Consider the following 14,247-nt stretch of genomic DNA (forward strand, 5'->3'; position numbering starts at 1 on the left):
AGAGATAGAAACATCAATGAGAGAAGAAAAATCAGCTGCCTCCTTAAATAAATTCAAAGTTTCTTTAATCACCATCTGAGTGCATATACCCCACTGTGAACCCAATGGTTGACCTCTTAGTTCTTGGGTCTGTGCTCAACTGCTGAGCCACACCAGGCGGGCTCACTTACTATTCTAATAGGGATAACCCCAAGCCTCCACTTGATCTCTATCTCAACCCTGACTTATCTCTATAGCTCCATTTTAACCTTTCTGCTGAACATCTCGGAAAGGTTAAAATTAGTGGTGGCAAGCAGGCTAAATAGCCATCTCAGATGGTGATTAAAGAAAATTTGAATTTATTTAAGGAAAATGGGTTAGGGGGTGGAAATATCCAAAGGGAAGAGCTATACAGCACTGAGCCAAAGGGTATTGGGTCCATGATGGCAGCAAAAATGTACTTAGGACAGTGAAGCAAGGAAGGGCATAGAAGAAGCAACAGGAAAGCCTAGGCTGGGCTGCTCTGGCTCACTGAGAAGTCAGGGCCTTGGAGACAGACAGGTTCAGGGGGTTAGCCCAGGAGGAGCTGCCACTCTCATTGCTCCCCTGATTGCAAGTCTCATGGGATCCCTTTAGAGGATGGGGGGTATGTGCCTGTGGGGGAAGGAGAGGTGAGGAATGGCAAAGGCATGCTCCTTGGAGGGAGAGTGTGCACTGTGTCCTTTGTCCTGAGTTATCTCTCTCAGGTGGAAATCTTAGGGGAGTTTTCAGGGGAGGGCCTTAATAGAATAGTCATCAGCTTTCCAGGTGTGCTCTTTCAGGGTTGTGGTCTCCACTGATTGCTCAGTGCCAGGGCAGGGAGTCAGTAGTCCAAGTAGCTGGTCCTGAGGCAGCCATGTCTGATTTTGCTGCTTTTCTGGGCTTGGAGCTGAAATATAACTGAGGCCTAGATGTTATCTTTAGAGAGGAATTTCAGGGGGTCTAAACGGCCTGACCAACAACATGAAAGATCAGGCGTCCAAACCGCATGACCAGCACTATGCTAGGGAAGGATAGGTTGCCCTGAGTGTGAGGTTCTTGTTTTCCCTTGCTGGTGAGTTTCTGACCTGGCCCAATATCTAGATGCCACCTCCAAACTTACGATATCCCAAACATAGTTTCCTTCTTAACCTATTTATTCTCTGGAATACCCATTTCCTCTCTGCTATTCTCCCCTTCTCCCTCTGTCCCCCACCCCCGCCCCCACCCTGGTTTTTTAGGACATTGCCCAAAATCCTGTTCAAACAAGTTCTAGATCTACAAGTCATTTTTAAGTTCTTTTCCCACACAATTTCTGTCTACTCTTTTTATAGCATCTGCCCCCTCCTGTCCATTCCCATTGTCCCAACTTAAATCAGGCCCTTGTAGCCTCTTGCTGGTATGTTGGTGTATAGTCCACTTGGCATGTCCATTTCCCACTTTCAATTTGCCATATTTACTGCTGCCAGATGGTAGTGGGATTGCATCTTTTGTGGTGGTTGAGTATTAAAGTCATTGTTTAAGAAGAAAATTTCTTATTGTTAATATTACTCTTAAAAAATGCCATATATTGCTCATAAAGCAAAATCTACAGACATATTGCTTCTTAATAATTTAACATTGCTAGTTTTTCCTCCACTTTTTGGAGCAGATCACTTTTCTTTTTGTTGAATATCAGATTAAGTCGTCTGCTTGGTTTTAGTGGCCATCTAGTATGAAAATGTTTCTTAATACACCTTAAATACTTTCTTTTAAAATATGTTTTTTTAAACTCTCAGCACTAGTCTATTTGAATTCATGTTAGTTACTCATGAGTGTGATACAGATTCCCTGGAAAGTATAAAAGCACAGTTCTGATCCTGTTATTTCTGTGCTCAAAAACATTTAGTGGCTCTCCATTGCTTATCAGAAGTCCCATTTCTTCAGCCTCACACTCAAAACTGTGCATGATCTGGCTTCAACTCACTCATCTCATCAAGGTTCCATCCCAGAATGGAATGTCCCCACACATGTTTTGCACATTCCCGTCTCCATCCACACTTTCTCTCACACTGTCCCACTGGCGGATATACCTTGTTCTTACTCCCCATTTCTGCTGGGTTCAGCCATTCTTCAAAGATCATCTCACATGCTGCCTCTCCTAAGATTCCTTTACAGACTCTTCTCCAGCCCAGTTCAGCCAAAATCCTACTTCCTTTTCTGAATTGCAGTAGGTCTTCATTTGTACTGCATTTATAGCAAGTATCATTTTCTGTCTAGAATTTCCATTTTTATTTACTTTTTGTATGTGTATGTGTTAATCCTCAACCAGAGGATCTTTTTTCCATTGATTTTTTATTTTTATTTTTTAGAGATAATGGAAGGCAGGGAGGAAAGAGGGAAGAAGGGAGAGGGAGAGAGAGAGAGAGAGAGAGAGAGAGAGAGAGAGGGGGGGAGAGGCATTAATTAGTTTCTACCCATACTCGCCCATCTGGGGCCAGAATTGAATCTGCAAACCTTCAGTGCTAGGGCTGACATGCTAACCATTTAGCCACAACAGACAGGTCTTTATTTACCATATTTTTCCATGTATAAGACGCTATTTTTTTCTAAAATCATCAGACTGAAAATCGAGGGGTGTCTTATACACAGATGTCAGCCAAGGAGGAAGCCGCACGGTTACATAGCTGCCCATACCTTGTCAAACAGGCTTCCTCCAATCATGAGCCTTACTGTTATTGACCTCAGCTGACGCGGTAATTGGAGGTGGAGGTGGAGACTGTGCAGTTGCAACAGGGACGGGAGCATTCTGAGCCCAGAAAGATGTCAAAAAATAAAAAGATAAATACCGGTAAGCAATTGTCTTACTCTGCAAAATTCAAACTGAATATAATCAGCTATGCAAAAGAGCATGGAAATGGAGCTGCAGAGAGACAATTTGGACCTCCTCCCACTGAGTGTTTAATCAGACAGTGGAGAAAACAGGAGATGCCAAAAAAGAAGAAGGCCTTAAGATGAAAACCAGCAAAATGTTTAAAATATTGATTTCTTAATTTGGGGTTGGAAAAGTGGGGGGCATCTTATACATGGGGGTTTCTTGTACATGGAAAAATATGGTAAGTTTTATGAGACTATAAACAGTATGGACAAGGTTAGTGCTTGGATCTTCTTTATATTTTTACCAGAGGCCTGGTGCACAAAATTCTTGCACGGGTAGGGTCCCTAGTCCTTGCCAGTGATCAGGGACGATCAGGGCCTTCCGGCTGCTGGCTGGGGCCTTCCTTCATTCCACGCCGCCCCCTGTTGGTCAGCACACATCATAGCGAGCGATAGAACTCCCGGTCGAACTCCCATGGGGACACTTTGCCTGTTACCCTTTTACATATATAGATATTCTTTCACCATCTCCAACTTCAAGCACCCAGACAGTTCTCAACAAGTTTGAATGAATAAATAAGTAAAATAATGTGGCTTCCCAACCCTTCCCCCTGCAAAAGAATGTCTCCCAATGTGCTGTAGTCTGGCACTGCCCCAGAAGGTAGGGCTCAGGGTTCCAAAGAAGCAGCAAACTCTTCTTCATCCCAGTAGTGTCTCCAGTCAGGCAGTGAATGAACTCAACAGGAAGGCAGATGGGCAAGAAGTTATATGCAAATGCAAAACTCTTTGCTCCTTCTTACAAAGCAAAATAAACATTCTGTTTAGGGAAAGAAAAAAAAAAAGACCTTGCAAATGTACAATACAATGGCTTTTTCATAGAAGGCTTCAGGAAATGCCAAGGTCTGTCATTGGGGTTGGAGACAGTTTGTTCCCATTGTGTAGAAAGAGACGGTTAATCCCGAAGACCTGCTGTTTTAAAGGATCAGACACGTTTCAGTGCATCTCAAGTTCAGTGGGACTTGAACCTTTATGGAGAGAAAATCCCCTCCCCGCCTTGTTTTTTAACTCAAGGCTGAAGGGAAGCTCTGACTCCAGGAGTTCACTGGCTATAACAGCCCTTAAATCTTTTCTGATTCATGCTCCAAACCCCAGAAATACAAATCGAGCTCTGCTCAGATGCGCGGTAAGACTTTAAAGGAAGGTCTGGGGGTTGAAGAGGATGGGAATGTAATATATTTAAGGACGGTCTGGGAGTTGGGGACGAAAGGTTATTTGAGCCGGTCTTACATCTTTCAAGGGGATGGGGCATCTTGATCTTTACTATGGACGTGCAGAAAATGTAACCTGCCCGCAGCGACAGAGGGAGCCGGACGGTGAATTTACACCCTCCGTGTTGACTTTAGGCTGCTGAGGGAAAATAACCGCCCTGCCCTCTTGTGAAATCTTAATGTGCCGTGCGAAGTGCACAGCGTGGCCTGATGTACGGTGTTCAGATGTGTCTTGACGTTATTGAATCGTGCCAAGCGGCTTCCAGGAGGGAAGGTGTTTTGTTTTGTTTTTATTTTTTTTTTTCTGCACAATTACTCAGGTGTCTCTCCCTGTTTCTCTCCTCCCTCCTGGACGTGGGTCCTGGAATCACTTGGGTCCTAGAGAGCTCTCCTCCCGTGGGCTCCCCCCTCCCCCCCCCCCGCCCACCCCTTTTCTCTTCCTGGCCCCGCCTCCTCCGCGCGCCCCGTAGCCAGCAGCTAGACAGCTGTGTTCAATCAGAAACCACTTACAACTCCAGACGATTCAAACGGGAAACTTCGGCGTGAAGCGCAGCTCCGCTCGGGCTCTCCTGAGCTTTCTTTCCTTCCCCGGAACCCGAGGAGCGGATCTTCCTCGCCCCGCCGCCCGGCTGTGTCCGGGAGCTCGACGAAGCCCCTCTAGGGCGCAGGGTCTTCTTGCTGGGAGGTGCCCGCCAGCCTGGCCATGGGGGTCGGCGAGACACCGCAGGAGTGGTGAGGCGGCCGAGGGTGGCACTGCCCCGGGACCCGGCGGTGGGCGCGCGCGGGCGGGTCCCCGCGCCGGCTCGGCCGCTGCAGCAGCTGCGAGCGCGCCACGCCACCCAGCCTCCTGCAGCAATGCCGCCTCGCCCGTGAGTCGCCAGCCGGCTCTGCTCCTCTTCGGAGTGTTGGCACCCTGCGTTAGGACTGCACCACTGTCCTGGGTGAAAATGGCTGTCTAGACTTAAGATCTGCCCGAAGGGACCAAGCCGTGGATATCGAGCCTGTTACAGCCTAACTCACGGCTCCGAGACCTGGAGGAGGAGCTCGGCTCTGAAAAGTGCAGACATGAATTCTGGAGTTGCCTTGAAATACGGAAACGACTCCTCGGCGGAGCTGAGCGAGGTAAGGAACAGCTGAGGTCGGGAGCTCTGGTTTCCTAGGCAGTGGCTTTTCGCCCCCCCCCCACTCCCCCCCGCCCCCCGCTTCTTAATCTCCCCCAGCCCTATCCCGCACCCGCCTCGCACTCCCTGTCTGGAGGCAGCGCAATTACAGATTAATAGATTTTTCTGGATCTTGTTTGAACTTGTAGTGTTACTCAGGAAATGACCTGAACTGGCTTGATGTTTCAGTCTGAAACGAGCGGCTTAAAGAAGAAACAAGCTCTCACCACCCGCCAAGGCGTGTTGACTCTCCGCGGTCTGGGTCCCCCGTCCCTTCCCACACACGTCCCCCCGTTTATGTACAACACTCCTTTTCGTATTCACAAAATACACGGGGACCCCAGCCGAGCTTGAGCCACCGGTAACTAATTTGGCGGGGCCGGGGAACTCCTTGGGTTATGCAATCGACCACTTGGCTCCCACGTGTGATGCGTTTGGGTACATTCGGGCAAAGGTGGTCTTAGCGCGGCGGAGATGAAGGACCGCGCTGGGGAGGGGCGTGGGGAGGAAGCACATCAAAGCCGCTTAGAACTTTGTTTCCTGCCCGGGACTGGACTCCTGAGTCTTGGAGGCAAGAGCATTTGCAATTCCTGGCTCTTACAGTAACATATCCACTTGAGTGTTTGAGACCTTGCTTTGAAATTAAAGGCTACATCAAACGGCGTGCAAATATGGGAACGGTAAGATGCCCAAAGCCACCTTTTTGATGACTTTAGGGATGCCTGGGACACCCCCTCACCCCCTTCAAGGTTTTGAATACCTGAAAAGTAGTGATAGGAAACCTACAGAACTGGGAGCTCAGAAGAAAGTCTGAGACGGTGTCTACAGCGGGAGGCTTGATGGCTGTAGGATTTCCTCCTAGCGCCATCCCTGAGCCATTTCTGGGAGCAAAAGTAGAATAAATAGTCTGTGCTTCTTCAGTATGGCTGAAGAAAGGAAAAGGGGGGCGGGGGGCGGGGTGAAGGCCCGTGTAAAAACAGCCGGAAGGCAGATAGAAGTGATGTCAGATTACGTACCGTGAAGGGAAAATGAAAGGCTCAAGTCTTCACTTGGGGAGAGGGCTGGGGATGGGGGAAGGAAGGGGATGTACGCGGGAAACCCCATTAGGCCTGGGGCTGGTGTCCAGCACCCCAGCCTGGCCCTCTAAGTGTCTTACTGGTGTGCTGTGCCTGCTGGGGTTTGGAATAGCATTTTGAGGTGTTGGTCCAATGAGTAGAGGCATTTCCTAACCCCTCTGCTTTCCCTTGTGATGAAGAAGACGGGAGATGCAAAGGGTAGGGCTTAATTTAAAACTGGGAGGCTGAGGGAAAGGCCTGAAGACCTAAGTGGCTTTTGCCAATTTTAAATGCAGGGGGAGGTTTCAGATCTGAAAAGAACCCAGGTCCTGCTCCGTTACTAACACTGTTTAAGGAGAAGCCTTTGACTTAATCTACTAAGGTCATTTAAAAACTAAAAAACTAAAGGCATACTTCTTGCAGAGAGTCTTGGCCAGGCCTTCCACATTGTTTATTTCTACCTGGCAGCTTTCACACTTTCAGCTGAAACGTGCTGTTCAATTACCTCTGTTTCAAAATGAATCAGCAAGAGAGAGGAGGCCTGGGTTGGCTTTAATAGTATTGGCAGGGTCAGGGAGTACATTAGAGGAACTGAGTATCTATAAAACCCAGGTGGGAGGTAACACTCTCCATCCTGTGTCTCCCGTGCCTCGTTTTGCACTCCTTAGAAAACCTGTGGCCAAAGGTAAGCCGGGAGGGCGCTCTGTGACCTCTGCATTAGTTGGAGCAATATTTCAGCATTTCAAGACATAGTTTTGTCCCTAAGGCAATAAACAAGTTTCTGCCCCAACCATATCCTTTACCAAATTTTCTTTCCTTTTTCTCAGTGTCTGCTCATTCATTGCTTGCCTTCTTTAGAGCCTTCTTTTTAGGCTCAGTGACTTAGTTGCTCCTCCATCCCCCAATCCTAGTTTCCCTGCAGATTTAAATAGTTGCAACAGATTGTAAAGGTGTGTGTGTGGCGTCGGGGGGGGGGGGGTGGGGGGGGGCGGGGGAGGTTCATACCTTATGGACTCTAAATGTCATGGGCAGTAGTCCCATGTTCTGTAATATCTATAGATCAGTAATGATATGGACCCAGGAAGATTCTAATACAGTTCATTTGTATTTCTCACTTTACCCTTGTTTCACAATCTCTTCTCTTTGGTGTAAAGGAGAGTTTCTTCTTTTTACCATAATTTTTCTCTTAAACACTGGTTTTGCTTTAACATCTTGGGGGGTGGGGGGCAAAGTCCTCATCCTTTTTTGATGGTTGGCTCCTCCTCATCTGGAAGCAGAGCTACTAAGGTCATTTAGAGTCCCCTGAGGGGCCCCTTTAATGCCATATCTCTTATTGCCCAGGAGTCTCTACACTGCCTGGAGGTCACCATGGGGTCAGATTCAGCCTGATGTTCATCAGGCATTTCAGGGGCAGGAAAAACTCAAAGGGCTCAGCATTATTCTGAAACAAGAGGCCTCTCTCGTTGGCGTTGACTTGTGAGCTTATCCCTTGTGCAAGGGTCCTCTAGCCATAGGAGTCACTGACTTTTTGACAGTGTTGACACTGACTTCATAACATCCTAAACAAGGGAAGTGACTTGAATCCATTGCTAGTTGTAATCTGCTGGATCTTCACCAGAGCAGCAAGCTTTGGTCAACAATTGAGGGGCTGACCTCTGCCTGCCCTGCTCCAGGAAAGCCTCCTTACCAGAGAGGCAGGAGAGATTGGGGGTGAGGGATACTAGAGGAGACTGAGGGGGCTGGGTGTTGGGCATGAGGTGTTTTGCATGTGTGAGAACTTTAAGATGCTGGAAAACAGGAAATTCATGAATGTGTTCCTGTTGTGTCTTTAGTTTGAACAATAGCTGTTTAAGATCCTGTGAGGTGATTATAGGAGAGAGTAAAATGTCCTCTACCTATGGTCATTCAGTGCATTTTTATTTATCCATGACCACAAATGGCTTATGTCAAGTCTGAACACTTGAACCAAAACAAACTAGTCATTAGCATTAACAAAGGTATTCAAAAGGAAAATTTGAGAAGCATGAATTGGCTATTCTTTTTTTCTTTTCTTTTCTTAGCTATTAGCTGTCCCTATCAAAGACTCAAATGATGTTTTTCTTTTTCTAATGGAAGGTTAAGGAAGGGCTTTAATATCAGCCAAATCGAAAGTACTTAGAAAATTAAGTGGTTGGCTTTCAGTCTTCCTCCAAGATCAAGAAGCTGACTGGACACACTGCCAGCAGCATTAGATTAAATTCTCCCAAACCTTGTCAAGGAAGGCTCTTAAATCTCCTTCCTCAACTCCGTGGGTTTTCAGTTGGCAGTTAATTCTGTTTAACTTGGTAAAACCTGTGAGACCAGTTTCACAACCACATCTCTTGGTCCTTGGAGTAATTCAGACTTTGGGAAGAAGTCTTGTGCAGCATTATCAGAGTACGACTTGAATTTACTCATCTTTACAGAATACCTGTCCACCCGATCTGCTTGTCTAATAGGCAGCTCTCTCTTTATGTAGCAAAATAAAGAGTTATCTTTAAGAGTTTGTTCTTCTAAGTCAAGAAGGAGATTTTCAAGGTTTTCACAGATTTAACTGAATGGCAAGATCTCAACAGAAAAGCTCCTATGATATTGCTGCATGAAATATGAATTTAATGTTGAAATGGAAATCATTGTTATTGTTCTGATATTTTGGATTTATTTTGTAAGCGTTCTTATATTGTTCTTAGTTATCTTGAAAATCACAATGAGCAAAACATTCTTTAAATTCCTGAGGCGGGTGGGGGGGGGGAAGAGTTCTTTTCTGGCAATCATGAAAACCACTGGGAATGAAAAAAATTATTTTCTAATGCAAAGAATACTTTGTTCGAAGCAATTAACTTACATTTTTGTCTTTGAAATATTAAACAATGAATAGGTAAAATTCTCCCATCACAATTTATTTTGAAACCTTAGTTGCCCTGGAAATTGTATTTCCCTAACTCTCTCCTCATCACATTATTCAAAACTTCTTTCCTAAGATTATTCCACTCCTGAATATAGGCTATAGAGGGAACTCCCTGCTTTCACCATTTACTTGTTGGGTAGCTACTGAAACCCCACATCTGCACTGATACTCTAATTAAGAAGTAGATTATATGGGAGAAAATTGCTCTCTAGATAGATTATCTCGTATGACTATCTCTAAGTGGCCATCTCATAGATGTACTTACTCTTTTTAGTCAAGTTACACAGAATCAGAGTCAGAAGGGCCTGTGAGATCGCCTAGTATTCCCACTCCCCATTATACTTCCTCACCCTCCTCTGTTTCTATAGAATCCCACTTCATTGTAGTGAGGTGGTTAATGTCTGTCTTAGCCACAGATGATAAGCACCAGAAGGGCAGTATTAAGACCTGTCAGAGTCCTGCACATAGTAGGAGTTGTAGGAATATTCGATGAATGAACACCTTGCCTCTTCTCTCTCTTTCCTTTTTTTATAAATATAGAATTTGAAGAATTGATTTAAGAGGCTCTTGGGCTGTGTAACAAACTGCCCTCAAACTTAGAGACTTCAAATGACAATCTTATTTGCTCCTGATTTTGCAATTTGGGCAGAGTTCAAGGGGAAAGACCTGTGACTGCAACTGGAAGATCCGCTTCCAAACTGGCTTAATCAGATGGCTGGCAAATCAGTGCTAGCTGTAGGCTGGAGATCACCTCAGTGCTCTTGGAAGTGGGCCTGCCCATGTGGCTGCTTGGATTTCTTCTCCCTGTGGCAGCTGGGTTCCAAGAAGCAGGAGGTGGAAGCTGAAGGTTCTTTTAAAATGTAGGACTGAAACGGGCACCAGGTCACTTCTATGTGCTCTACTGGTCAGAACAGCTATGTGCTTAGCCCAGAGTCAAAGGGTGAATAAATAGATCTCACCTGTCCAAGGGGGATGTGACAAAGAATTTGCAACCATTTTTAATCCACTCCAGAGGCCACAAACTGACAGAATCGTGCCTAAAACAGTGGTCTCTTAAGTCCCGATGTTTGGCAGTAGTCTTCGTTGTTTTGTCTTTTACTATTAATTCTGTAATAGCTAACACTTTCTGAGCATTTCCCAGGCATTAACATACTTCATCGTCAAAAAACCCTATGAGGCACATTCTGTTATGCCCATGTTACAGGTACAGAAGTTGATGCATAAAGAGGTGAAAAACTTACCAAGATTATACAGATTGTAAATGGTGGAGTTGGGAGTTGAGCCCAGGTCAACCATTTGTACAGGGTTTCTTTCATCGGTTTCTATTCTGAGCTTTTGATCACATGTTCCTAGGAGAGAGTATTCTATTTAATAAGCCTGTTTGACTTGACTTGTATTGTATCTCTATTCAATACCCAGAGAAATGTTTTTTATAAAAACGCAATGGATATGATTAAAAAGATATGGTCACTTTCAAGTGGCTGAGAAATTCTAGGCATTGCAGAGCCCTAAAAGCAGATTTGCAAGGGTCATAGGGGCACCGAGACCTCCGTCCCACAGGGTGTGCTTTCAGGGGCGTCTGAGGGATTAATGCTACGATATTTAAGGTGCAGAAGGAGAAGGTTTCCTTTGTCACAAGAATTAGGGTTCTCCCACCCCTGCAGTTGGCTCAGTCACTGTGGGTTGTAGAGTGCTGGGGTTGGTGAAGAAAGCCAGGGAACCCAATGAAATTGGCAGTCAGCTGGGGTAAATGGCAAGGCAGCAGCTGGAAACCAGGTCCTGAGGAAGCACGGAGGACATGACAGTGAGACCCTGCGTCAAGCCCAGCTGCAAGGGGAAGTAGATGAGTGTCTGGAACCAGGTGGTAGTCAAAGGGACAAGAGAAAGGAGAAGTGTGGTGTGAGAAGAGGTTAGTCAGAGACCAGCTGCTGATCTGGACTGAGATGGCCACAGGCCCCAAAGCAAAGAGATTCTGAGGAAGTGCTTTGTCCAATCAGGAAGTTTTAAAATTAATTCCAAGACTTTCATATTAAGAGCAGGTAGGACTGTGGCTAGCAGATTTGAGGTGCCAGAACTTTAAGTGGGGGCACCTGTCTAGAGGAGGGTATGAGACGGTAAGCTCAAAGGTGCGGTTTAATAGCTGCCTGAAGCTGATTTATTGAATGCAAGTCACGTGGATGGCGTCTTCGGAAGTCAGACTGCAACTGGAAGGTAAAACCTGCACTTGGAGCACAATTAAGAAGTTGTTGATGAGCAAAGATTGCAAGTTTAGTTTTTGATCACTGGAATCAAATTTCAGAAAACCAAGATTACATTTTAAGTAATCTCTAGATTCAGGGAAAGAGGTTTGTGTTGGTGAGATTACAGAATCAGACAAGCCAAAAAAGACTCAGAAGATTGATAGATAATAGTTATAACATGGATTTTTTTTTTTAACATCAGCAAGGGGATGTCATGGCAGAGATAAATTATATGCAATTATTTTCTTGAACTCTCCCTCTCCCTAACCATAGCCAGATTCCTAGCAGTGGTATCTTTCACTCTTGAAGGAAACAGAGTAACATGGATTCAGATAAAGAGTTCAATTTATAGAGTAAATATTTTCTGGGAGCACAGAGCTATCCTCTTTTTCTAGCAAATGTTCTTTTTTTTTCTTGCTGAACCAAAATAGCCAAAATTAGTACATATGCGAAAGAGGACATCTTTGGGGAGGTCTGCATTATCGTAAGGAGTGACTGAGGTTGTAAAGCAATTTATATATGCAAAATTTTCAAAATATTTCTTATACTCAGCAAAGAGATTAAACCTTGAGAAACTTTGTGGGGGCTAAGGGGAAGCAAAGAGATTGAATCTTGAGAAATTTGGGGGGAAGGGGGAAATCCAGAATTAGCAGCTGTTGCTGCTACTGCCATACCAAAAAACAAACAACAACAAAACACACACAAAAACCCAAACTATAGGTTTAGGTTTGTTAACTTTGTAACTGAGCAACCAAAGCTACTTGATGCTTTGATTGGTAGGATGTTTTGAAGCAGATAATTTGAGTCATGAGGTGTGATCAGTGCTTGGAATGTATGATGGGACATTTGGGGCCAGAGGTGGAAATGCATCTTATGCCCAAGGCTTTAGTGTTTGGTTACCTGAGAGCAGAAAGTCTCCCGAAGCCTCTGTGTGTGCATGCATGCCAGCTAAGGGCTCCAGCTGGATTGTGAGGAATAATAATGAGGCAGTTGTCAACGGAAGAATGCCAACATGGAAGAAGATTGCCTGGCAATTAGGAGAGCAGTGGAGTCCTCTGGGTGGCTTCATGGTAAGAGTGGGAGTAATTGCTTGCCCCTGTTTCCTATGGGTTGTATGGACTTGTCCATAGACTATGTGGCACACGTATGAATACTTGCTCCTGCCTGGGCCCCTTCGTCCTCCCAAGTTAGTTGTTCTTTCTTTCATCTGTGTTCAGAACGGACAGTAATGATCTCCAGGCAGGGACAGAACAAAGCCCATCACTGTATTGCCAGCACCTTGTCAATATGTGCATAGTAGGGCATCAACAAACTTCAGAGTTACTTGTTTGGACCAAAACCCAGTTTCCATGTCAGAAACTGACTGATGATTGACCACTTCACATTTTTGTTAAAGTGCACATTGAGGGAATTTAGTTTGGTCATTATTACTGTAACTAACTCTCTGTTGCCAATTTGTTTATTCAACAAATATTGTGTGCCTTCTATATGCCAGGTGCTGTTCTTAGGTCTGGGGATACAGACACAAGCGAAACTGATGTAGTCCCTGTTCTAATGGATCTTACATTCTAGGAGGAGACAGATGAGATGTATGTCCAGTGGTGATACATGCTTGAGAGAGAAAATCCCACAGGGACTGAAGGAGAGAGGGATGCTATTACAGTGATCAGGGAAGACCTGCCTGCAGGAATCTGTGATTTTAGATCTGAATGAAATGAGGGGTAGAGCCACACAAAGATAGGGGGTGGTCATTTCAGGCAGAGGGAAGAACAGGGCCAAGGTGCAAAGGTGATGTGGCTGGGAGTATAGCAAACAAGGGAAACAAAAAGAAACGGTCTGAGAAAACAGATCTGCCTACATCACCTACAGCCTCATTAGCTGTGGAAAAGAATCAGGATTTCTCTGGAGTGTTTTGAACATAACCTGAATTTTTAAAATCTGTATACTTTTTTTTTTTTTATTGTGGGGCAGTGTAGGAGAGATGTCAAGAAGAGGAGGAATTAGCAAAGAAAAGTCTTGGAAGGCTTTGTCCCAAAAGCCTATTAAAGAAAGTATTTTCAGAAGAGGCTAGCGTGATCAGTCATAAAATGCTTCCCCTTTTGCTCCACTTCCTTCAAGTCTATGCATATTCCCAAACTTTCAAATTGTGTCATTCTCTCCTATCAGAAATAATTGTTATAGTCCGTAAAAATAAACTATAATTATGTTTTTGACATATTCAGCATATTTTGAGTTTATTTTCCCCCCCTTAAAAGGAATGGTTTAAAGAACTGAGTGGCATGGACATCGGCCAGGAATGATTTGAAAACTGCCTTTCCTTGATGGACAGTTCAGGGTGGATGGATGCTGATGATGGAGACTATAAGTGGGTCTGAATTAGGAAAATGGGTTTTACTTTCCACTGTCACTTGGACCAGTTGCCTTCAATTATTTAAATCACTGGCTTTATTTTTTTTTTTTATTAACTTTATTCAGTTCATTGGTTTATAACAAATACAGTTTCAAGAATCCTGAAATGCTGACACTTCCTTTTTCCTGTCGAAAAGCTTGTTGGGAATCAGATTACTTGTATGGCCAGAAAGTTGCATGGCAGCATGAGACTGCACAAAGGGGATGCTTCTGTTGGGGGTGCCATTAAGTTTACCTTTGATTTGCATGACTGATGAGGAAACTGAGGCCTGAGTAAGGCTGGCTAGTGGCAGAGTGGGGAATGCAGAACTCATATTCCTTTTAACTCCCAAGAAT

At 44.8% G+C, this 14,247-nt stretch overlaps 1 protein-coding gene across 1 annotated transcript in view; it reads left to right on the forward strand.

Moving 5' to 3' along the window:
- Window positions 1-5,023: 5,023 nt before the first annotated feature.
- The window catches only part of MCC (MCC regulator of WNT signaling pathway), a 243,731-nt gene continuing 234,507 nt past the window's right edge, over window positions 5,024-14,247 (forward strand). Inside the window, exon 1 of the mRNA XM_008144469.3 lies at window positions 5,024-5,243. Within this exon, the coding sequence (XP_008142691.2) occupies window positions 5,187-5,243 (57 nt within the window). The 5' untranslated portion in view covers window positions 5,024-5,186. The remainder of the gene's footprint in view (window positions 5,244-14,247) is intronic.

The sequence above is a fragment of the Eptesicus fuscus genome, chromosome 4 (assembly GCF_027574615.1).
Source record: "Eptesicus fuscus isolate TK198812 chromosome 4, DD_ASM_mEF_20220401, whole genome shotgun sequence".
Taxonomy (NCBI): domain Eukaryota; kingdom Metazoa; phylum Chordata; class Mammalia; order Chiroptera; family Vespertilionidae; genus Eptesicus; species Eptesicus fuscus.